This window comes from Streptopelia decaocto (assembly GCF_964273445.1).
Source record: "Streptopelia decaocto genome assembly, chromosome: 20".
Lineage (NCBI taxonomy): Eukaryota > Metazoa > Chordata > Aves > Columbiformes > Columbidae > Streptopelia > Streptopelia decaocto.
The window spans coordinates 6,490,346-6,513,747 of record NC_138675.1 but is presented as its reverse complement, the minus strand read 5'-3'; the positions used below and the strand labels follow the sequence as shown (position 1 = coordinate 6,513,747).

General features: G+C 42.2%; 1 protein-coding gene across 1 annotated transcript in view; it reads right to left on the bottom strand.

Annotated features, from left to right (window-relative positions):
* Window positions 1-23,402, bottom strand: part of PLCH2 (phospholipase C eta 2) — a 57,798-nt gene that overhangs the window by 4,937 nt on the left and 29,459 nt on the right. The window contains exons 3-22 of the mRNA XM_082069901.1: window positions 19,135-19,281; window positions 18,522-18,778; window positions 17,863-17,979; window positions 17,122-17,292; window positions 15,428-15,521; window positions 14,586-14,789; window positions 14,295-14,415; window positions 13,726-13,897; window positions 13,382-13,489; window positions 12,509-12,667; window positions 10,535-10,627; window positions 9,973-10,073; window positions 9,169-9,266; window positions 8,532-8,714; window positions 7,979-8,086; window positions 7,682-7,806; window positions 7,476-7,560; window positions 7,106-7,252; window positions 6,370-6,449; window positions 2,271-2,610 (exon numbers count right to left, since the gene is read on the bottom strand). Coding sequence (XP_081926027.1) covers window positions 2,271-2,610; window positions 6,370-6,449; window positions 7,106-7,252; window positions 7,476-7,560; window positions 7,682-7,806; window positions 7,979-8,086; window positions 8,532-8,714; window positions 9,169-9,266; window positions 9,973-10,073; window positions 10,535-10,627; window positions 12,509-12,667; window positions 13,382-13,489; window positions 13,726-13,897; window positions 14,295-14,415; window positions 14,586-14,789; window positions 15,428-15,521; window positions 17,122-17,292; window positions 17,863-17,979; window positions 18,522-18,778; window positions 19,135-19,281 — 2,910 coding nt within the window. The remainder of the gene's footprint in view (window positions 1-2,270; window positions 2,611-6,369; window positions 6,450-7,105; window positions 7,253-7,475; window positions 7,561-7,681; window positions 7,807-7,978; window positions 8,087-8,531; window positions 8,715-9,168; window positions 9,267-9,972; window positions 10,074-10,534; window positions 10,628-12,508; window positions 12,668-13,381; window positions 13,490-13,725; window positions 13,898-14,294; window positions 14,416-14,585; window positions 14,790-15,427; window positions 15,522-17,121; window positions 17,293-17,862; window positions 17,980-18,521; window positions 18,779-19,134; window positions 19,282-23,402) is intronic.

Sequence of the window (23,402 nt, the reverse complement as noted above, 5' to 3'; positions counted from 1 at the left end):
TTCCCATCAGCAGAATGTTAATTATGAAATGCAGCCATATCAGGCCAAGGCTCTTGGTTGCCCCGGTTTCCCGGTGGCTGGGGCAAGCGTGCTGGTTGTGCAGGCTGGAGCAGCAGCAGCCCCCCAAGCGACTATTGCACCATTTGAAAGGTTTGCTGATTCCATGCTTGAGAAGTCAGATGGATTTAATCAAATTTCAAGCATATCACAATATTTATTTAGTGACTTGGGGGGCTGGCGGGGGAGCTGGCACTGATAATGGGAAATGGTTTCATATGTCACACTACTCAGAGCTTATGAAAAGCCTAACGCCAATAATTTAGACACAGAAAGGGCTCTGCTGCTTTGGATTAATTTTAAGTCACGGGAAGTGGCAAACTTCTTCCCTCCCACTGTCCTGATATTTTCCCAAAAGCTCAAAGCAGATATTGGAAAAAAGATGTAAAAAAAAAAAAAAAATTTTTAAAAAGAAATAAAGTGAAATTGTAGACACTGAACCAGATTAAATGGATCAAATAGAATATTGTAAATTCCTGTATGTGGCTTTCAAAGAAGCCCACTATAGGTGGACAGTGAGAATCTGTTACTAACAAAGGGATTACACCTCGAGAAGCAAAGTCACTGAACTGCTCCTGACAGTTTAACCACCAGTGTCCAAATTCCTTGGACAAATAAGGGGGAGAGCAGGAGGGATCTGAAGAGAAGCTCTTGTAGTCCTAGACAGCAGCTGCATTTCTTCCTCTTCACAAAATACTGTAGCTCAAAGCCTCCCTTCAACTGGACACATTTTACTTTGCACCCGGAGGTGTTCACAGTCCGCCCAGCTCCACTGGTGCCAAGTAACATCTCATCACATTGCTTTCTATTATATTACGCAACTGTGCCCTCAGGTCACAGTCAAATCATACCCACAACATCTATAAATGTTTGTGTACTGGGGATTCAAACATTCAGGACCAGGTCTGCTATGTTTGTGAAGTGTGGGCTCTTGAACAACCCGGAGCAGAGAATTCTGCCCAGCAATCCCTGAACTGATGGCAATAATTTTGCAAGTTCTTTGAGGGTTTTGTTGTTTGCAGAGTACACATTAGATACCATTTCTGATGTGGATATCCCCCAGTGAAACACAAATACCCATAATGAAAATCTTGTTTGTTAATATGGGTTTTCCGTATTCAACCCCTACTTCATGCTCTGGTTTGGATCTTAAAATTTACTTAGTATCATACCACATTCATGAAAAAAAAAAAAATCAACAAGGAAACAAAAAACCCTGAACAAGCAATGCAAACATTCATGGGCTACTGACAGCTTCACTACTGCAGATGGTTGAGTAGGCACGGAAAGGACTCATCTAAACCAGACACATCTAGGAAAACGATAAAATAAAAATATTTATGCAAACTATTTTTCTATCAGTGCCAAAAATAAAGAAAAAGAGCTCTTGATAGCAAAACAACATACAGGAGCTTCTAAGTAAAGATGCTACGCAGAAGCTGAGACAATGATGTGATCTAAGGTGGAGAAGGGTGAAGAAAATCTGGTCTTACCAGTAAAGAATATAGGGGATTTACTTCGAATTTCCTCCAATTTTTGAACGAACAAGGCGTTCATTTCCCTCTGTAGGGTGCCCACTTGCCTTCGAGAAGTTTCAGAGCAGCGCTTGGGGAATTCTGGGCTTCCAAGACTTTCTAGGCTGCTGGAGTTGGAGGATACAGAGCCATTGCTGGCTGCAACCAAGTTGACAGTGCTTCCATACTTGCCACCCGACTGGCACTGCCAGCGCGGCCGGGTATGAGCCTTTAGTCCATGACCTTTAGATTCAACACTTTTCTTCCCTGGGGTCACAAAAGACTGGGTGCTCCTTGTTAGGTCATCAGCAGTTCCAGGGCTGTTGCAAGACTGCAAATCTGATTGCCGCCTGGGCTGGCCCCGCACAACCCAGGTTTTGAGCTCTAACCTCTCTTCTCCACTCATACTGCTATACTGCTCCTGGTGAGGCATATCTTTAACAATAGGCCTGCTAGGATGGTCACTCCACTTGCACTCTAAATCTGGGCTTTCTTTGGAACCAATCATGCATTTCATGCAGTTGGTGGCCACTCCAATCCTACCAGAGCTGTTGATGGCGCAGCGCGCAAAGACGCTTTGCTTCTCGCTCTGGTGCTCCTGCAGCCGGACCCTGTTGGACCTCTGCAGGGGTTCACTGAAAGCAGCACCCCCTCGAGCACAACTCTGGCTTTTGGCGCTACGAAAGCTGTGGGTCTTACCTTTCAACCCCTTGCCAGGTACCTCCCCACTGGCACCATCTCGGGGAGCTGGTGACAGAGAAGGACTCTCTGGCTCTTGCTCGAAGCGAGGCTGTGAGGCAGCATCCACTTCACCGTCTTCACCGGCCCCCTCAGAGCTGTTGTCTTTGGTGTCAAAAGCAATTTCAGGAAAGCCCTTCTTGCTCTTCTTCTGGCTCTTGGCGGGCGCGCTGGCCGTCCGTCTCAGGATGTGGCTGCTAAAGGAATGTTTGCGATGGAGCTGACCAGCAGCATGACTGTCCAGAGAGGCCTGCTTTGGATTTCTGAGAAACAGGCCTTTTAGACCTAGAGCTTGTCTGGCCTGGAAAATTAAAAACAAAAGAAGTCCTTAACAGAAAAGGCAAGACTTCTACTTTGGGCACAGGACCTCATGTACAAATGATCAGTCCACATATGCACACACATATGGAGCCTCCTGCCACATTCCTACCAGCAGCACGAGAATGAAACCAGTAATAGGACAGAGATTAAGAGTGAAAAAAATCAGTAACAGCAGCTTTGCAAAATCTCATGTCTTCTTTGCTTAACTATGATTTTAGACAAAATTTCCAAGCAGGCTTGTCTTTGGATTGGTCATAATCTGCTTACTAGCATATAGCTCCTTATGACATAAACATTAGATATTCAAAAGAAAGCAAAAAAACTTAAATACTTCAGTCTATGAGGATCTAACTCTGAAAGCTGGAGAGTGTCTCAGTGATTGTCAAAGCCACAAAGCTTAAGGTATTCATAATGCCACATATTTCAGACTCTTTAAAGTCCAAGTGCTTCCTTTCTAGCAATACAGCTTTCTGGGAGTTTGTTGTTTCAACTACATGCACAATAAATGAACAAATATTTTGCTTTCTACCTCTCTGATTACATTTTGATGATTTCCTACCATACCAAACTTATCCAAAGACACTCACGTATGTTTTCATCACTGAAGAAACACACTATAAACAAGTGAAGTTAGTCAGGGCGATAATGCAGTACTTCATATACTTCGGTACTTAACTAAGTGTTAAACATATATATTCACCATCATAAACCTCCCCCCATCATACAATTGATTCCCATTTTGGTGAAACAGAGTTCCAGCATTCCTGTGAACATTCCAGGTGTACTTGCCAACTTTGAAAGCAGCAGGCTGACGCCTGGTAAAGGGTATGTTGGTTTTGCTTTATTCATAGAGCCTTGTACATGTAAATCACTTAAAGCAGAGAAAGAGGCATTTCCCTTCTAATCTACTTCTCCTCCTTTGTTCCCTTTACTTCCCAGTTAGATCAGACCCTCTTTAGTAGCTGTGGCATAAAGAGTGAATAAAAATAGAGCACATAAGCCTGTGATTGAAATGCATTGTAAGAACCCATTACAAAATGTGACCAGCATCCCTGCTTGCTGGCACTTGCTGTCAGTTCAATTTTTCCCCTGTGATGCCATGTGAGGTCACATTTCTGCAGTGCCAAACAATGGCACAGAAATGTCTACTTTAAATTACAATGGTCTGTCTTTCAGCCCAAAATATTTGAGTGCTTGCTCACACATTTCTCACTTAGGACTTAGTGGACAGATATTCGCTGCACTGTACAGCGGGCCTGGGTGAAAAGCTGCTTTTATTCCTAAGTGTCCTGTGCAATCTGGCATATGGGATCGAGGTTTATTTGTCTGACACAAAGCCCAGTGAAGGTATTCAGAATATTACTTCAGGCTCTAATTGGCTGAAGTTTAGTTACTACATGCCAAGCTACAGTGTGAGGAGATGACTAACAAGAGACCTAAAATGGTCTTTAAAACTATATCCAGGATAAGATAAAGAAGGTAGGGATTGATTTTTCCCATGAAAGTCAGAGAACATGTAATTTAAATATTAATAAGCCTTATGTGAGAGTCAGACTATTGAACAGTCTGCTTGGATCATTCTGGATTCACTTTCACCAGAAAGCTTCGAAACAAGATCTTGTGTTGGTAAGGAGCAAAGGGGAAAAAGCACCGTGCTCCAATTGAGACAAGTTGGCAAGTACACGAATTCATTGCTACAAAAATCAGACAACATAAATACTTGCAAAACTCAGAAAAACTGTCATCCACACACACACAAAAATAACATCCAACAAAAATAAAAGCAAAGCACTGATGGAATGGGTGATGCGAGTGCAGGGCCCCGGGTATCATTCTAGCTTATTTGGTGCATCCTCGTTAAGCCGGGCACTATTGCTTGAATCAGTGGGGTGATTCAAGAACCCAAAGACAAATCTGGTTAACTTAGGGGAAAAACCAAAGTTTTCAGGAAAAAACAAAGAGAGCCATTTTGACGGAGATCCAGAACATGTGCTTTCAGCTCTAGTCCAGCTTTTACAGAGCTGTTTCATTCTTTAAAGCTGACTTGAAAAACAGCACAAGAGGTTTTCCCACAATTTAGCAAACAATTCACTGTTAATGTTCTTTTCTGTGTGAAAGGTTTGAATTATAGTACAGAGAAAAGACAGCAGAGACTCAAAGAAGAGAGAAAAGAGGGTACAGAAGGACTCTTATCCTGGATCTGCTTCATAGAGGGAGGGCTCTCTGCTCATCAATGGCCCAACAGAACTGACCGTCAAATGTCGCAATTCACATTACATGAGTCGAAAAGCTTCAAAATGCTAATAAGGAAACATTGATGCTAATGAAGCAACTAGTTAGAGGCATGCAGGTGTGTGGTGGTGGTCACTGCACCTCCCTGGGACAGGAGGGGGTACCTTCAAGGCGGCTAAAAACGCTCTGCTTCTAAAAGTAGGTATTTTGGACATAGAGAAGCCCACTGAAATCACAAACAGACAGAGCAAAGGCAGAATAACAGTGAGGGTGGATCTCGGAGATACGCACAGCTAGAAAACCACAAGAAATTCTGCAATACGTGAATAGACTACAGAAGAGACAGAGACAAAGAAAAGCGTCTCCAGGAAATAGCACAGTCTAGAAAGAGATTTCAGTTAAACACAAGTTAAGGTGTAAACAAAATCTAAAGACTTTGCTTTAGTAATATCAAGCTACTGAGAGGGTGGAATATCTACACTTAGGAAAAAAGCCCCAAAAGGTTAATGCTTGCATTAGAGTATCTGGATTAATAAGGGATGGGTAAAGCCAGGCTGACAACTGTGGTGACTTTTCTGCCCAAATTTCTGTTAACTGAAAAATCAAAGCAGAACATAATTCAGAAACCAAAACAGAAAGGGCTGTGTAATATTTGTTTCACATTTTCAGTAGTTTTTATTTTAAAAAGAAACACGTACAAGCTCTCCTTCCAAATCTTTGTATTTCTATCACATCAGTGCACAGTGTGGAACTGACCTAAAGTGTCTAAAGTTACATTCTTTCCAGAAACAGCCCTTCTTCCTAGAAATAAAAAAAAAAAAAAAAAGCTTTCCTGGGGTTTATCTGTTTCATCCCATAGAAGTTCTGATTAAAATCTAGCAATTTAAAAAGTTGTTTTCCTTTTGAAGAAGAGTTTTAATTCCCCTTACACGAACAGCACGAGAAAAGGAACTTTGGTTTCCCGGCCTGTTCAACGCCGCCTCCTCCTGTCACGGTGCTGATATTACAGTATCAGTTTATTGGAAGTGGATATGAACTGGCTTTGAGATTCTGAAGGCACCGTGTTCCAGTTTGAATCCATTACTCCTTGTCCTATCACTGGTTGTCACCGAGAAGAGCCTGGCTCCATCCTCCTGACACTCACCCTTTAGATATCTGGAAACATTAATAAGGTCACCCCTCAGTCTCCTCTTCTCCAAGCTAAATACTTGTTGTATTGGACACAACCATACTTATCTATATAAATGTGTGCACGGTGCAATGAAATAACCTTCCCCTGTGGCTGCAAGAATCTCTTTTTCCAACTTTCTCTATGACTTGCCTTTATCTCCATGTATATTCAGAACGGTTTCAGGCTACCATGACAATCGTGGAGAGGAAGCTTACTGCAGTTAAACAAATACGTTATAGCTTGGACCTTCACCCACGGGGCTCCCCTGGTGCAACACAAACCCCGCTGGTGCGCTGCCGCACAGGAGCTGTGCTGTGTCCTGCGGCCGGCACTCACCTTACCGCAGATGTCATTGATGGCCACGTGGACAAAGATGGACGCCTCTTCTATACCCTCCAGGTACACGTGTCGGTAACCTGAAACAGAGCGAACAGAGCTGACAAGGAGTTGAAAGGGCTGGGAGAAGAGCACCGAGAGACTTTCCTTCTGTAAACAGCAAAATAAATTAACCGCTATTTTCCTGGCTCCTCCTCTAAATAGGCATCCAGGTTTGTGCATCATCTCGCCACACTCAGTTATCTGACAGTCACACCACTTACAAACTTTACTGCCATTTTTTAATCCTCTTTATTTTATAAAAAAGCCGTGTCCTGTTTTTTCCCGTGTCCCTTATTGCTGCTGTCAAACCAAACTGAGAGTTATAAGACCAAAACTCCAGTGTGTCTCAAAAACTGACAGGAAGAAAATGGAAGAAAAAGCTGTATGAGATAACAGGAGTAAAGATCCTGTATGCCAGCCTTCTGAGTCCACAATATTTAGCCACCCTGCCTAACAATCTTAACCATTTTTTTTAAATCTCATCCCATAGAGTTAATTGATTTAGTTTTCATCATCGTATAAATCAGTAGTGGACCAAGGTAGAGAACTCAGAGTCCACACTCCCAGTCTCCTGCTCTAACTAGAAATTCTGTAGCGGACACATGCGCTCACATTAACCCAGCATTTGCAGCTTCTGTTCTCACAGAAAAAAGCCCAAGCCAACTGACCTGGGATGTCAGCATTTCTGTCTTACCTGGCATCATGCTGCTGAACGCAATCGTCCTCTGTCCAATAAAATCACGCCCGATTGGATCGTGATCCCACACAAGGAACCGAATCAGTGCAATCTCTGGCATGTGGACTGTGAACACCAACGTTTCCTCCCACATCGGGTTAAAACCTTGGAATGAAGAAATGAGCTTTTAGGTTTTTCATTCACCAGGTGCAAGAAGAAAGAATGCTGCCTATGTAAGGAATGCCCGAACTACAATGTCATTCTAGTTTTCCTAATAGTTTGATCGTTGTTACTGGAAAATGCAGTGCTCCCACACACTTCTGCAGGAGACACAAGAATTTCCAAGAAACGTAGTTGGATCTAACTAAAAAACCCCACATAATCTTACCATTATCATCAACTACTCTGGTTTGTTCTTTGAAGCAGTCAACAGGTAAGCCTATCACTTCTACTTCAACAAAGGGATCTATGATCTGGAAAACATAAAGTAACAAATACTGAAAACTGCAGGAAGTTAAATCCCCATCCTTAGCCCAGCCAATGCGGAAATAAACTGTCTCAAGCACAGAAGAACAATGACGAGCTGTCCCATACCTCTCCTCTATCTCCCAACATGGAATCACGTGGCTTGGGGAGTTGTTGACCACTGATAATTCTTAGAACCAGCTGTTTCTTCAATTGACCAGGGAGTGGGTCTTCAGAATTTGGATTAAAGACACCTGTAAGAACGAGAAGTCACATAATGGGAAAGAAGTGGGGATGACCTTAGAGATAACTTCTGGCTTATTTGCTTCTAGCATCAGAAACACATTTTTAGACAAACTATAATAAGGATCCATACTCACTCTTCTCGTGCAAAAAGTAATCCATTTATTTTGCTGGTTTTCTTACCTTGACACATGCAGTTTGGTTTGAGGACATAGCCACAATTCCCATTGGCACTAAATTTGGCCCGGTTCAGTTGCAGCATTCTTCCCTCTGACTGGTAGTTTAGTGCAACTATTAAAAGAAAAAGTGATATTATTTACCGAGTACATTAATAACATTCTTGTTTGTAGAACAAGGTTAAAGAAAAGACACCTAAATACATCTTCACATTTGACTTCTTGGATGCAAAAACTCCAATGTTTTATGAAAAAGAATTGTCCTACATAACATACATCGCAGCTTCAGAGAGAGAAGCTCTCCAAGAGAGTCTGAACTCTGAAGTCCTCCTGCATTTGAGAAGTTCATTTATTTCCATTTATCGACAACTGCTTGCACGGAAGACACATGTTTGAGGTAGTCTATCTAGGTAACACACAGTAACAAGGAGAACTCAATTGTCAGTAAAGCTCAATGAGCAGAGAACTCACGGTATTTTAAGGGGTGATTCCAAAGCCCCTGTTATAAAACATCCTTCTTGAAATAAAACGAAAAACCCCCAAGTTCTCATTCTGCTCACCAAGCTGGCAGCCAGCATTCCAGAACGGCTGGGGATTGTAGTTGCTGGAGTCCACCCGATACGATGATGGGTAGATGCGGGACAACTGCTGCTGGTTGAAACGCAGATACTGTGCTGGCTTCTGCTGCAGTATCTGGTGGGCTTTTGTTTCACTGAAAGATGAAACCTGCCAGCTGGAAGAGACTATAAAGAACAGAGGAGGAGATTAGAGGTAATCTTATTTATTTATTAACTAGATAAAGCATTCAAAACTACGTAGCACTAGTTCCTTATAACTATCAAGCATCATTTGAACACATTCCACTCAGAGGGAACGATGCTTTTCCTTATACTCCAGCAACAGATGGATGGTGGCAACAGATTTGACTTGAAAATCTAAACTTCATGCTTGAAGTGCTCCTCAGACCACTCTGCCCAAGAGCACAACTACACCCTCTGTCATTTCCCACGGTGCAGGTGTTGCGTAGCAGCTTTTACACAAGCTAGCAAAGACTACATGGGTACCACTACCTGTAGGAATGTTTTCTCCTTTATGGAAGCTGTCACACAACTCTTTAATAACAAGATATGTAGGAACATAAATCTTCCAATTTCTTTGTACAGCAATTACTTTCAGCAGATTTTTAGCTCAACTTACTTTCAGTTTCAACATCGTGGATGCCAACAGACTTTGTGTATTTCACCAAGTCAGAGAGTGCCCTGCACAGCTTCATTGTTTTCTTCTGTCGGTTCACCCTAGAAAGATAAAACAAATTTATCTCCCATTAATTAAGAGGTAAATTTTATCTTTAATATCTAAAAATAAATATAAACAAATAGAGTGCGTAAATTGTTTTGACGAAAGGGTGGAGTATCTATTCGTATATATATTCACTTCTCAGGTCAAGTACTAACAAAAAACTACTTAAATCCTAAAGAAATAGCAAGAAATTAATGCTCTGATCCTCCTCATTTGCTCAGGTTATCAATAGCATCACATCTACCGATCTCCCAAAGAAATCTCCAGAGACCTCATGAACTGCTTCATCTGATTTCTTACTTCTGAAGCCAGAAGCATAAGCAGCCATACTTCGACGTCAGGAGTTTTAAAGAGGCAATTATAAAAGAAAATATCAAAATCATCACCTGAATGTTGATGCCACTTCATTTAACAAATCATAAAACAATTTTTAAAAAAGCTGGGGACCTGATACACTGCAAATCCACCTTAATGGATTCAGATAAGGTTCCCTGTACTTTGCTGATGAGTCTGAACGGCACCAAGAGATCATTCTGATGATCTTGCGACAGACATCGGATCTACCCTTATACCAGATTACTGTCCCGTGCCTGCAGCCTTCAACAAATGGGCTTCTAGAGCAGAAACACATCTTTTTAGTGCGTACATTTCTGTAGGTATCTCTTTTTAGAAAAAAAATTGCCAAATCACTTGTTAACAAACCTGCTGCCATGTACAGAGCTCCTGGCTAAATTTCCTTGAGAATCCGAATCATCTTCACCCTCTTCCAGACTTGTCGCCTTTTTCAATTTGCTTCCTTTTTTCTGTGCCACAAGGAAATAAAACCGTAATATCACAACTGTCTGATCAACGTTTGAGCAGCTGGATCCAATTCTGCTTCGTTATGCCAATGAGTGTGTTGCTTACAGAGAATGACAGCTTTGTAACACTCACTACTGCGGAATCACGTGCATGCATACTGGGAAGACTCAGCCTGAGGTCAGAGCATTTCTATAAAGGAATCATAAATCTGCAGATAAAAGCTGCAATTTTTTTTTTTCAGGTTAGAACTTGGATACTTTTAGACCTTGATGTAAATTGAAACTATCTGTTATGCACAATTATAACCAGTTATCCAGCCTATCTATTCAGTGAACAGTCTGACAGCAAGCAAACCTCTGACAGACAATGCAATTATGATATTCCTCTCTAACACTGTGTGCAAAGAAAAGACCTATCCAAGAACACTGGATTTAGTGCAGACCTGGTCTACCAAGTGGCTCACCTTGCGTTTAGAAAAACTGCCCATCAATGACCGGCTGTGCCTTTTGTTGGTACTGAAGTCTTCCCCAGACTCCACATCATCCTCGAGTTTATTCTAAAGAAACCAAATAAAGAATAATTTAGCAGACCTGAGTGCTACAGCATATTTAAACGTTCTTTGTTTCCCAGACTGTTGTGGTTAACACCTATGTAAAAGGATTCTTGAAGTGGATGGGTGATGGCAGAGCGGTGGACGTGATCTCCCTTGACTTGAGTGAGGCATTTGACACAGTCTCCCACAGCATCCTCACAGCTGAACTGAGGGAGTGCGGGCTGGATGAGCGGGGAGTGAGGTGACTGCGAACTGGCTGAAGGGAAGAAGCCAGAGAGTCGTGGTCAATGGGGCGGAGTCCAGTTGAGGCCTGGATCCAGTGCAGAGCCTCAGGGGGCAGTGCTGGGGCTGTATTATTCAATATATTCATCAATGATTTGGATGAGGGAATAGAGTGACTATCAGCAAGTTTGCTGATGACACCAAGCTGGGAGGAGTGGTGACACTGGAAGCTGTGCTGCCATCAGAGACCTGGACAGGCTGGAGAGCTGGGCAGGGAAAAATTTAATTAAATATAACAATCCCTAACATTCTGTGATTATGTAAATCATTAGGCTTAAAAGCACATACAAAACTCATGCCACAGAAAGTTTTGAGAATCTGATTTTTAGTTCTCATCTAGCTTCAATCCCTAGTTAGTACACCTGCTTATTACTGGCAGATCTCCAATGTTTCTCCTTTGCATGCAACAATCTTCAAAGCTTTCTGTGGCTTATTACAAATTCTAAAATGATATTGCCTCAAGTTCACGAAGCGTAGTCTGTGGGCTGAGTACATTTTTATAAAAAAAGCATTAGTATAAAATGAAAATAAAATGTAAATGCACAGAACATAGAACCGAGGAAAAAAAGTCCAACTTTCATATGAGCTTTTTATAATGGAAAATAAAATTCTTTCTGTTGGAAAGGCATTTGATGTGTACATTTCACGCTCCAGTTGCTGTGTGAGCAAGGGAAAAAAGCTTTGTGTATCTGACAGTGATGTTCACCTGGTATCACCATTAACTGAATGAATTCAGCTATGAATCTGAAGCCAATAATATATCATTTATTCAGCAAGCTAACATAATAAATGAAAATGCAAAACACCTTTCTCTGAAGTCACTGGAAAAAGTAATTGGACTTTGGAGAAAGAGGTGTTCAGCATCTCGGTTTACATTTCGAAGGACTGTCATATTTCATTATTCAGCCGCAATAGACTATCCCTCTGCATCAAGTGCGAATCATAAAACCAGTTAAAATTAAAATCTCATTATCAGCAAATTAAACAGAAACTCCTACTGAATGACAAATACAAAAAGTATTCTTGCCTGTAACACAGCTTTTATATAAGCAATACAAAGTTTTCATAAGATGTCGTGACAAAATATTACAGAAGGGAACACATTGTCTTGTATATTGAAACAGCCAAATTTGTGGTGGTCAGGGCAGTCATCCAAGAACGGAAAACAGAGCTTCCAAATCTCAGTTCTACCGAAGTCTGACCGGGGACCTGACCGTGGATCTCCCACATCCCACGTGAACGTTTTGCTACCTGCTTATTCTCGAGTTGAATTATCCCAGTCAAACTAACCCACACTGGAGACAGGGACCTAATGCCAAAGAGACTCCACAAAACTCATCATGTGACTCACTCTCTCTTGTTTTAAGCGAAGTGCTGAGCATTCTTGAGTTTCATTAATCCTACAATAGCTGCAGACACCTCAGGTAAACTGAGTTATCTTTACTGGGGAGTCTCAAAACAGATAGAGAAGCCCAACTTTAGACATCTGCCTTTGAAAAAACAAGCATTATTTGTTATGAAATAAAGTACTGTGTAGCTACAGAGACAAAGAAAACAACAATCAGGTCTTGAGGGAAGTGAAGTACAGTAAAACGTGTTCACCTTCTTACTATCTGATTTTAGTCCAGCCTTTCCAGATGATGGTAGAGTGGTAACTGTAAAATTGTTTGGATCTTCACAGTCACGGATTTTGGATTCTTTTATCAGTGAATCGAGTTTTTTCTTTGCTATATTCTCCACTCTTTTCCTATTACTAGATGCCTACAAATAAAACAGAATCATTAAACTAGACAGAAATTTAATAAGCCTTAGTAATTCCAGCAAGGATTAATGCAAACTGAGATGTGATGTGCAGAAACAAAACACAAAAGATTCTTGATTTGCACAATGTGAAGCAGTTACCTGCTGCTCAGTATCAGACTTAAGGTAAGGTATGGAAGAATCTGAGGCCCTGAAGTAGATGTTATATCTAAAGCATAAACAGATTGAAGTGACGAGAGTAAAACTAATTAAAACAGTTCTAATTAATCCAAGACCAACTGTTAGCAGAGCTATTCAGATGTAACGTCTGCTAGAAGCCAAGGACGTGCTAACATAGAAATAGTTATTACTGAGATGCCTCCTCATACTGAACTCATTCACATATGCTGTGTTCTGCAGCACATATTTAGTAAAAAGTCTGATCTGTTCCATTGTGCTGTCCAATACCAACACTATGATGCAACAGAGAATAATGGAGATATTACTATTTAAAATATGAAAAACAAAAAAATTCCATACTTGAAACACAACCACTAGAACTTTTGCCACAAATTTTTGTCAAATCTGTCCCCAGGAAGGTTTAGAACCTAAAAGACTTGAGATGTATCCCAAAGACTAGACACATCCGCATTCCAGAGAACCCATGCAAGTTTTCTTCTCACTGGGATGGGAAGGCTTGACATCCATTTACATTCAAATGGCCACTTAACTTACATCTCCATTCATTAGTTTACAGTCATCATCAATCTCATCAGCACTGTCCTCATCAGAAACTTCACCTTCCTCTGCATCATCACTGATGTTGGCTGGAAGTTTCTTCCCCTAGAAGACAGAAGGATTACACAGGCAGGTTCAGCATGCAGCTCTTGCTATCACACATAAAAAGAAATTCAAAGCATGCAACCACATTCTTATTGATTGAGAAGACACCTGTTCAAAACCTTAAGTGCCACGTTCTTAAAGACTGCTTTTTGTAAAATTATTTAAGTGATAACCTGGCAGAAATCATAATCATCACAAACAAGAAGAGGGATGGAACAAACGAAGCAGGTTTTCACCTTAACGAGTATTTTTCCTTTAAGACTTGCTGGTGAAGGAAGCTTGGTAGAATCATCGCTGTGCACAGAAGACAGGTCCAGTTTGTCTCCCAGAATTTCTGTGAGATATTGAGCCATCTTCTTCTGCTGAATGACACTGCAATGGTTCTCAATTGACAGGATAACAGGGTACCTGGCAGAGACAAAAGCAAGTATCATCAACTCCAAATTGCTTTTATAGCATTAAGACAAGGGTTACTACTGTCTGAGCCATTTCTGTAACAGACATCATCACCAATGAATCCACAGGGGTTGGATAAATCGGTCTGCGCACAGAACTGATACCCCCACTAATCTCTCCAAACTGAAAGGTTATTTTTGACAGCCACAGGCTTTCAGCCACACAATGCCTGCAGGACAAAACCTTCCCGACTGATGACTACAGTTAAATCCCAAGCTTTGCCTGCAGCTGGTTCCTTAGCAGAGTTTGCAGCCTACCAACAGCTATGGCTGCAACCTCTCCTGGGAAAGAAAGCACCCACAAGTCTGTTTATAGCCCTGAGACTCAAAAGCTGGCAGACTGTACATACTCATTCTTGATAAAGGCATATTTGTTGATAGTTTCGATCACATCTTTGAAAAGAATTTTGGAAGTCAAAGTGTATCCATGGTGGACAATTGGTTCACCGTCCGGCCCATCCCAGCAGTCAACTGTAGAACAGAAACAAAGACACGGATCAGACAAGTAACATCTGGGGCCACTGTTTTACCAGCCTTTCCCTCTACCCAATTTCCACGTTTTCTGCAGAAGTTGTGAGCCTTCCTTCACAGAGGAGAAACACAACTATGGAGCCTACCATTGATTGCTTTTTGATCCTTACCTTCTACGCAACGACAGCCGGCCTGTAGCACCCAGGCGTACATGTCCACCCGGGACTGGGACATCAGCTGATCTCCCATGAGGTAGGTATTGTGTGAAGAGGTAATGAAATAGTGACTCAACGGATAACTCATGTCCTGATTCACTTGGTAGTGCTCTGGGTTGAATATGTCCCCTGATGGACTCCGCATGTAATTGGTGAAACCTGTAAGCAAACAAGACCATAAATAACACAGTTTTGTCCTTTGTGTTGCTGTAGCCTTCCTAAAACCAGCCACAAAATTCATTTCTACATTCACGAACACGTAAGTAAGATCTATAAATAACACCACTACACCCCAACTGTCCCAATGCCCAACTGTGATTATTGCTTTCAAGAGATCTCTAGTGACTTTGCCAGCAGAGGCCAGGAAAGCATGCTTCTAGACAAATTTCCTTATCATCCCTCTGCACGTCTACTGTGGATCACATCACTCCTCTCACTAAAGCTTAAAGGACTTCCGAAAATGCCTGCGAGAATGATGCAATGTATTTTCAAAAAGCACCAATAAAGCCACATCCAGCCCCAGCTGACCTGCAACAACTGCTGCTGCTTCATGACATGGACCTTGAAAAAGATCTTCCAAAGAGTACCAATTTCCTTTTAGATATTAAAAAAACCAAACCAAACTCAAAACCACCAAAAACAACCACTGCACGCCCCCGCCCTGTCCCCCACTGAAAAGCATACTCTGTACAACGTGGCAAAATTATATCACTATCGATTTTGCAATTGAATGCAATATTCGCATAAGCATTTGAACAGTTGCCTCTTCCCTACAAAAGCCCCAGCAGCCACCTTACCATCAATCCCCAGCGCTCCCTCCTTCTTGTTCTCCAGGCACGGTTCAAACTTGCTGATGATTTCCAGGCAGTGTTCTTTAGTCACATTCGTCATCTGTAAAAGTAGCAAAAATGAAATGCTAACTAAGAACCACAGCTCCTGCTGGCTCTTTGCTCTGCATACGGTTTAGCAACTGGCCAGATCCTCCACAGCGGCACTACGGATTTCCAGTCACCCCGTGAGATTCTCACTCCCGTCAATCAGTGTCACATCCGATTAAGAACCAGAGCGCGCTGTGAAAAGTTCCTGTCCTATTGGCAGCCGCCTGATCACAGCCAGTAAAGAGAGTTCTGCTTTGTAGGTCAAATCTGGTTAGCGTTATTAGGCACACACAGCATCCAAACAGAACGAGCTTTGTCACAAACCAATGGGATTTCTTCTCTTGCAGGATTAAAGGATTAGTTTGCATTATCGAAGGGTTTTTAGTTTAAAATAAGAGAATGGTTCATCTTTATGCAGCAGACAGAAAAATCAGTTACTAGCAGGGTAAGAGAGAACCAGGACATAATGCTCTCAGAAAGATCCTTGAGGAAATCTGCTACTTCAAGGCTCCTCTGCATTCTCAACTGAAAAAGGAAAGAGTACAAAGGGAAACATTTGTTTGTAAATGTTATCATTTATAAAAAAGGGCAATTTATGCTAAACCGTAGGGGTTTTTTACCTTGCAGTGTATTCATAATTGAATTTTAACAGTATTATTTAATATTCCTGCACCCTCTAATTATTATCCCTACTATTGTTAAATATTCTGTCCTGAGTGGCCTGGTAAATCTTTTCCAGCAGATTCTGTGCATGACCCATGAAAACACAGCCCTTGTCACCAGAGGGAACTGCCAATAAAGTGACCAAGCTGATGACTGTTGTGGCTACGTGAAATCTTTGCTTGGGGGGACATGAAAGCACCAGCATAGCTGCTACCAGATCAATGCCTTTTCTGGGAGTAATTTAAAACCTAGTAAATAAATGTAAAAGAGGAAGAAGAAAAAAGCCCTACCCTTTATTTGCCCATATTGGATAGGTTTGCTGGGTTCAAAAAATAAGATCTGGAACAACAGAAGGTTTTTCTGGTACAGCTTCAAACGCCCAGAACGAACACTTGCTTTCCCTGTACATATCACCCGAGAAAGGGCAGCACCAGGCCAGAGAGAAGCCCCACAGGCAGGAGTTGTCCCCGCCACTGATCAGCTGAGCTGATTTGTGTCCTGTGCCCAGTGCTCATCTTCCTCTCACCATCTGGAGGATCAATTGACCAATGAAATGGAAACACAGCCCACTCATCTAAAAAGATAACTGCCAGAGAGGTGGCTTTTTTATTCATTCATTTCTTAGGCAACTTTTGAAACTGATGGAGATTTATGACTTACAGGCATGCAGCTTCAAAAGAGATCATGAGAGGAAAAAGGCAAAGACAAGTCAATGCATTTGTCCCTGCACTGACTGCATCTTGCTGTCCAATTATTTTTCCTCACTTCAGAATCTTCCACAAGTCTCTAGATGAAAGAGCAGAGGATCATTCAGGGACCTCAGGAATTCATGCAGCCCCAAATCCTGCTCAAAGCAGGGTCAACTGCAAGGTCACAGCAGTGAGTGTGTTACCTAGTCTGGTCCTGAAACACCCCAAGGATGAAGGCTACACAACCTCTCCAGGTCCTACCTTCTGTTCAGTCTCCAGGAAGCGTCTCAGGTCATCTGCATCCAGGTAGTCCTTGTGGTTGCTGTAGGTGAGCATTAGCAGGTACAAATCGCGTCGTGTTGACATCATCTTATAGAAGGCGCAGAACTCATCAAAGCCCAGCGTGCCCTGGTTATCATCCGTATCAGCCTCCTGCATTACACAGCGATTCAGCAATGAGATACCAAACTGCCCAGCAACAGCCTGAACAAACTTTAAATAAGCAAACTCCTGCATGAGAAAAATCAATATTGAAATTAAATGCAGTTTGCTGCTGCCTGCCATGGCTCCTCACCACGGCCTGCTAGAACAGACTGGTTCACTGAGCTGGTGCTTGTCATAGGAATGCTTCGAACAGCACTGAACCTCTCAAATATATGTGTTAGTGCATAAGCCAAGAAACAACTTTTAAGGTCTTTTTTGTTCCATAGGGAACCCTGCTTGAAGGATTGCTGTCTATAGCAATGAAGACAGCACGTCTTTATGTTATGTAACACCAGAAAGTACCTGGTGTAATGCCTTTTTCTATGAATAACAATTTATCTATGACGTGTTTCTGGAGCTCGCTTCAATTTACCAAATGGACTGTGTAGTATCTCTCAGCAGAGTGGAAACAAACCAGCTGCTGAAGTATTTACCATCTCTCCTATTACATTTCATGTTAATTCTCCAGCAGCTCAATCCTTGTTCTTTTAGAAAACAAAATACATTTTCATTTCTTACCTTAAACATTTGCTTGACTTTCTGCCGGGGTAGGTTCACATTCAGTTTGTGCATTAGCTGGAGAACTTCACTGATGCTCAGGCTGCCGTCACCATTTTTATCTGCCTCATCAAACGTCTGCTTCAACCACATTGAACAGGAGTTAAGGGACAACACGGAATATCAAGGGATATTACTGAACATTATGTATAGGTGATTTTTTTCATGTCAGGAAAGACTGTATATGAGGCTGGGGATGAAAGAAAGTTCAAGGTAACATACAGCTCTACTGATCTTATTTCAGTAACAGCTTCTAGACTTGCTGTGCTCGACATGCAGCACATGCTATATACCCACACTACTGCACAGAACTAACTTTGGAGCGAACTGCAATGTTGCATCACACTTTGGCCTGTATAGCCAAATGAAATGGACAGATTTGCACAGGGAGTAACAGATGAAAGAATATATATGCGTGTTTTTCAGTCCATTCTAGTCATTCATCTCCAAATCTTGCCCAGAACAATCCTCTTCAAGAACTCTTCTCAGCCTCTGGAAACAGGGAACGCACTGGGAACCACTTTGAAGATTTGAGCCTAGCACATACATTTAGCCAAACAAGTACCTGAAGGAATCCCTATGCTATCAATAGCTTTCCATCACTTGGAAATCTCTCAGATAGGATAAGGATATTGGTCTCTGGTCCTCTGGCGCTTTGAGAGGCTGTCTTCATCACTGATCCCTGCCATCAGATATTTCAGCCCTGTGATCCAGGTTCGTGCCTCCTCTCCACTGGAAGATACCAGGTCAAGAGATTCCATATGGTCTCCATAGTAGATGCTGAAGCAGCAGTTGGGATCGAAACTGCCATCGGCATAGCGCTGAAAGATCTCTGATTGCTTCCCCTCGCAAACCTCCTGAATAGAGTCAATGGAAACTAGAATGACAAAAGCACGTAGCTCATTAATGACTGTGTGCATGCCCGAAGACGGACAGGATGCATTTAACCTGCAGAGAAATCCTGTAGAGAAAGGGCCCAAACCTCACACTGCAATGTCCCCAATCCACACGGGTTTTGTCTGCAACACATTTACAACATGCTACACTACTGCAACCTGCATAGCTAACAAGAACAACTTAGTCTTCATAAACTATTAAACATAAAATCATTTACTGCCCTTTAAATTCAAGTATAACATTCTTCATCTCCTGTGAATGAACCAAATCCTTCGCGCTCATTCATTTATAAGGCAGTAAGACCCTGGGAGGAATCGAAGAAAGGCTGACACTCACTTTTGGCTCTCTCATTCTTTCGAGAAGGTCTCCAGCGAATACACGACTTGTGCTCATCCAGGTAATAGAAGCGGACCAGCCCTTTGGAGCCGCCACGCAGTTTGATCATCTGGGTACCAGCTTGCATGGAACTCATACATCTTTCCACTGAAGAGAGAAACAAAGAGATACCACTAAGTCAGACTTTGTCCCCTTTACAATCGCCTTTACAGGAAGAAAACATATCAATTTTCTCATAAGCACCTTAGGTTCAGAAGCTCAGTTCTACAAATTCCCAGATAAGCTGCTCCCAGCATGTGAACAATCCTAATAAGCAAACTCAGAAAAACTGAATTTTAAAGCAGCAATATATAATAAAGCTTCACAAACCATATATCCCTACAATTTGTCCTGATACAAGAAAAAAAAAAAGCCAACTTCCTTGCTTACTGTTAGAACGATGTTCTAACGTCTGTTAATTAATCATTTAGGATTCAGTAGCGTTATTGTCTTCTAGGATTTTCTGGGTTTGATGTAAATGTGTGAAGGAGTGGGAGTATTTTAGCATGTGAGGATGAAAAGAAGTCAGAAGAATTGAGTCACTGGGTATTTTTACACATGGACCAGCTTTGTCAAAAGCTTCACGTCCGAAGTGGAGGCGCCGCCGCGCAGCTCCGGCCCGGCCGCCCCTCTGTCACAGCGCAGCCACAGCTCTGCCCAGCTCTGCCCTGCTAACGGATTCTGACAAGACGCATCCTCATTGTACGCTCAGAACAACCGCTCTTCTAAATACCGTTTGCTGGTTTTATTACCTATTTAAAGAAAGGCTGCTGTGAAGCTCAGACAGCTAGTGAAGCTTAAGGGTTTTGCCATCGTATATCAGTATTCAGAAAACAACCTCTCAAGAGCCCAGTGACCTACGATGGAAGAACACAGAGATTCTTCTCGATTCAAAGTCTAAAAACTACAAATACTGCAGGAAATAGCAAATTGTTAAGAGATGTATGAATCCCGGCAGACAGCAAACCCACCTTACTGTGGGTATGGAGAGGGAGATGGATTCTATCTATACAACAGAAAATTTCAAAAGGTCTGCATATGTCAAAGCATACTACTTTGCATTTACTTTTCCAGAGGAATGTAAAGAAATCAATAATCAAATTTCAACTGAGAGGTTCTTGAAGACCAAAAGAACTGCACTAGCGAGCATGCAAAACAACATAGGACTATGTGTCTTAAGTTCTTCCTTCTTTGCCTTTCCTCTGTTCTACTGCGAGACAAGACTTAAACACAAAAGCTTTCTAGAGGATACCATCTTGTTCAATAAGCGGCAGGTATTCAGCCTGCATCTTACCAACGTGGCCGATTTTCCATCTCGGAGAAGCTACGATGCTGCCACCAACCCAGAAAAACTCTTCAGCCAGACGGGCCACTGAGAACTTATTCTGGAGCAAGGGAGATTTGGAGGCATCCATGTCTGAGACAAACGGCAGCTTCAGAACTGAGTACAAGCACTGCAGGCCTTAGTAGAGATCAGGATTCTGTAGCACACATTTTCAATGTAAAAATGTTATAAAAAAAAAAAAAAAGCGATAATTGGTGATTTCTAAAAATCTAGTGGTATTTTTCGGGTTGTTACAGAGCCATTTCACTGTAAATTTAGGCTCCTCCCCTGTCCAGATATAGAATATTAAAATCCCAACAAAATCCTTTTTATTCTGTGTGACGTACTGATATGTCTATTTTTGAAGCCTGGGTGGGTTTCGGTTCAGCATTTTAAAGATGATGGATGATGGACACGGCCAGGGCTGTGAGGCAAGATGGCACGGGCAGGAATCCATTGCTGGACAGAAAGGCCTCTCAATTCTACTGTTTTTCCTACCAGCTGCTCAGCATCCACCAAGACATTCTATCCACGTACAGCTGTTGGCTTCTCCACGCTGCTTCCTCCTTCTGACAGCAATTCCTGCATACAGGTACCCCTTTATATACTTGATTATTAACAGAGTTGCAAGTCCCGCTCTTGCTGAGGGCACTAATTGCTCCTCAAAACCAACCAACAATATCCATTGCAGCAAACAGTGCAAAGTCAGCAGTACAATCCATTCCCTCTCTGCCCTCCTGAGCCACCCTTGCCTTTCTCTGTGAACCGTTCCAGGTGCTCAACGCTCTTCAGTCTCTTCCCAGGTCCAAAGAAATGAAAAAATCAATCACATTTTCTTCTTGTACAGCTCTTCAAAACATCATTGTACCAGTCTCCATCTTTTCTCAGAAGGTTCTCCTCAGCATTTTAACGTATATGCCTGCTAAAAGAAGGAACATTTCTCTCCAGGCAGTAAAAGCTAGATACAATGCAAACACAGCAACACATGTTTGCTTGAAATCCCAAATCCATCATGCGCACTAATCCTAAAGCCGCGGTTCTGCCCTATCCAGTCAAGGGATTTGGGTGACACGTTACGGCTGAAGGAAAAAAAAAAAGAAGGTTCAAAACCCCAGTAAAACGTGCTTCCTGCTTCGCCTCTGCCGGCAGCCTCTTCCCCCTCACGACACAGCGAGGAACCCCTCTGCAGTGACACCAGCCCCGCAGACACCTGCTCCGGGCACCGGCCGCCCCACGGCGCCCAACACCCTGCGCAGGAGCCAGGACAGGGAGGCGCTGGAAACCCGCGGAGATAAACGGTGAGGATTCAGTTCTAAAGAGCACCAAGTCACTACCTCGTTCTATTTGAAATGCATCCATTACACTCTAAACACAGAAATCTGTCATTTATGTTATCACAACCTCTTAATGTACATTAAGTTTTAAGTACAATGTACAATTGCTCCTGCCATCTGTGATCTGCACAAGGAGCCTAATACGCTTCTAGCTTGATGGGCTAAATGCAAATTGCACGTTTAAAAACACATTCATTAAGTGCTTCCTACTCCTCCTTTCACAGTTTGAAAAAGCTTTAGAGTAGTTAACTCCATAGATGATTCACTCTCAATTAGAAGTTGCTTATTTCACCACTTATGGCCAGAGTCCTTCCATTCCATCACACAACCCCTCTCCCAGAGTGTAACCACAGATTAATTCCAAATTAAAAACAACGTGGGTCTGCACTGAGGGTCAACAGTGGCACTAATGGCACTAATGACACTCCTGTCACAGGCTGCTCCCTATTCAAACACTCCAGCAACAGCCTCCCATTCTCCTAAGGCATCTCTCAAGAGTGATTTAGAGGTGACTGCAAAGTAATTGACATCAGAGGAGCAGGAAATTCTTCTGTAAAATGCTAAGAAGCATATATCTGTACAACAGAAAACTGCTACGCAGCACGCAAGAACCCATGAAATACTGGTCTAAAGATCCTAATCCTTTTTTCAGAGGAAGATATAAAATGGTCCAGAATGAGACCCGAGAAATATGAGTGAAATTACTTGCTCTGCCCCGTGCTTCTCTGAATTTCTTAAATAAATCAGTAAACAGTTACAAGAAGATGCAGTTAAGGTGAACTTCTGCAACAAGTCAAAAGTGTTGTGGCTGTTTAGCTCCATTTTTTCTCTTGCAGCACTGATCAGGAGGATTCCTTGCAGTTCTCCAGGTTGTACATCTAACGAAATCTCAGTAGTTGGCACTGAATGTTCTAGACCTGTTTCAACATTCAAGTTAATGTTAGATTTTTAATCCAAAGACCACCCATTGAAGGTTAACTTAAATCCTTTTAGCTGGCACTAGCGATCCATCCTTCACATCTCCTAAGCCGTGATCACATAAACAGAGAAAGATAAAATCTTTCAAACAACCCCTCTGTTTACTGCTTATGCTGAATACTGGATAACTGTGGGAAAGCAACAGGAAATAACAAAGGGTTAAATGTGACACAATCCCCCTCCCAGCTCTTAAGCATCCTGAGCTCAGTACTTAGGATATAAGCCTATTGAACCGGGTTTCTATTCTTGCCTCACTTGACATCCTCAAAAAAATCTTGCTCACCTGACACAACACGCAGATTAAAGACTTCTTTCCATAGCACTTTAAAAACATATTGTTCTCTGAGTGCAGCAAGGCTTTTCACGCCACTAAAAGATCTGCAAACCAACAGTGTTGGAGTCTGCAGGCTGGGCTGTGGCTTCGCTAGAAGTGCTCAGAACACTTGAGGAACAATGCTAGAATGTCAAAAGTCTTCCAAAAGAAGATATTTGCTTCAAGAAGAGCAGAAAAGCCAGACACCACCACAGAGAGAAAGAGCATCTTGCACAAGATATGGGAGCACAACATACATACAGTCTGAAAGATGAAAAAA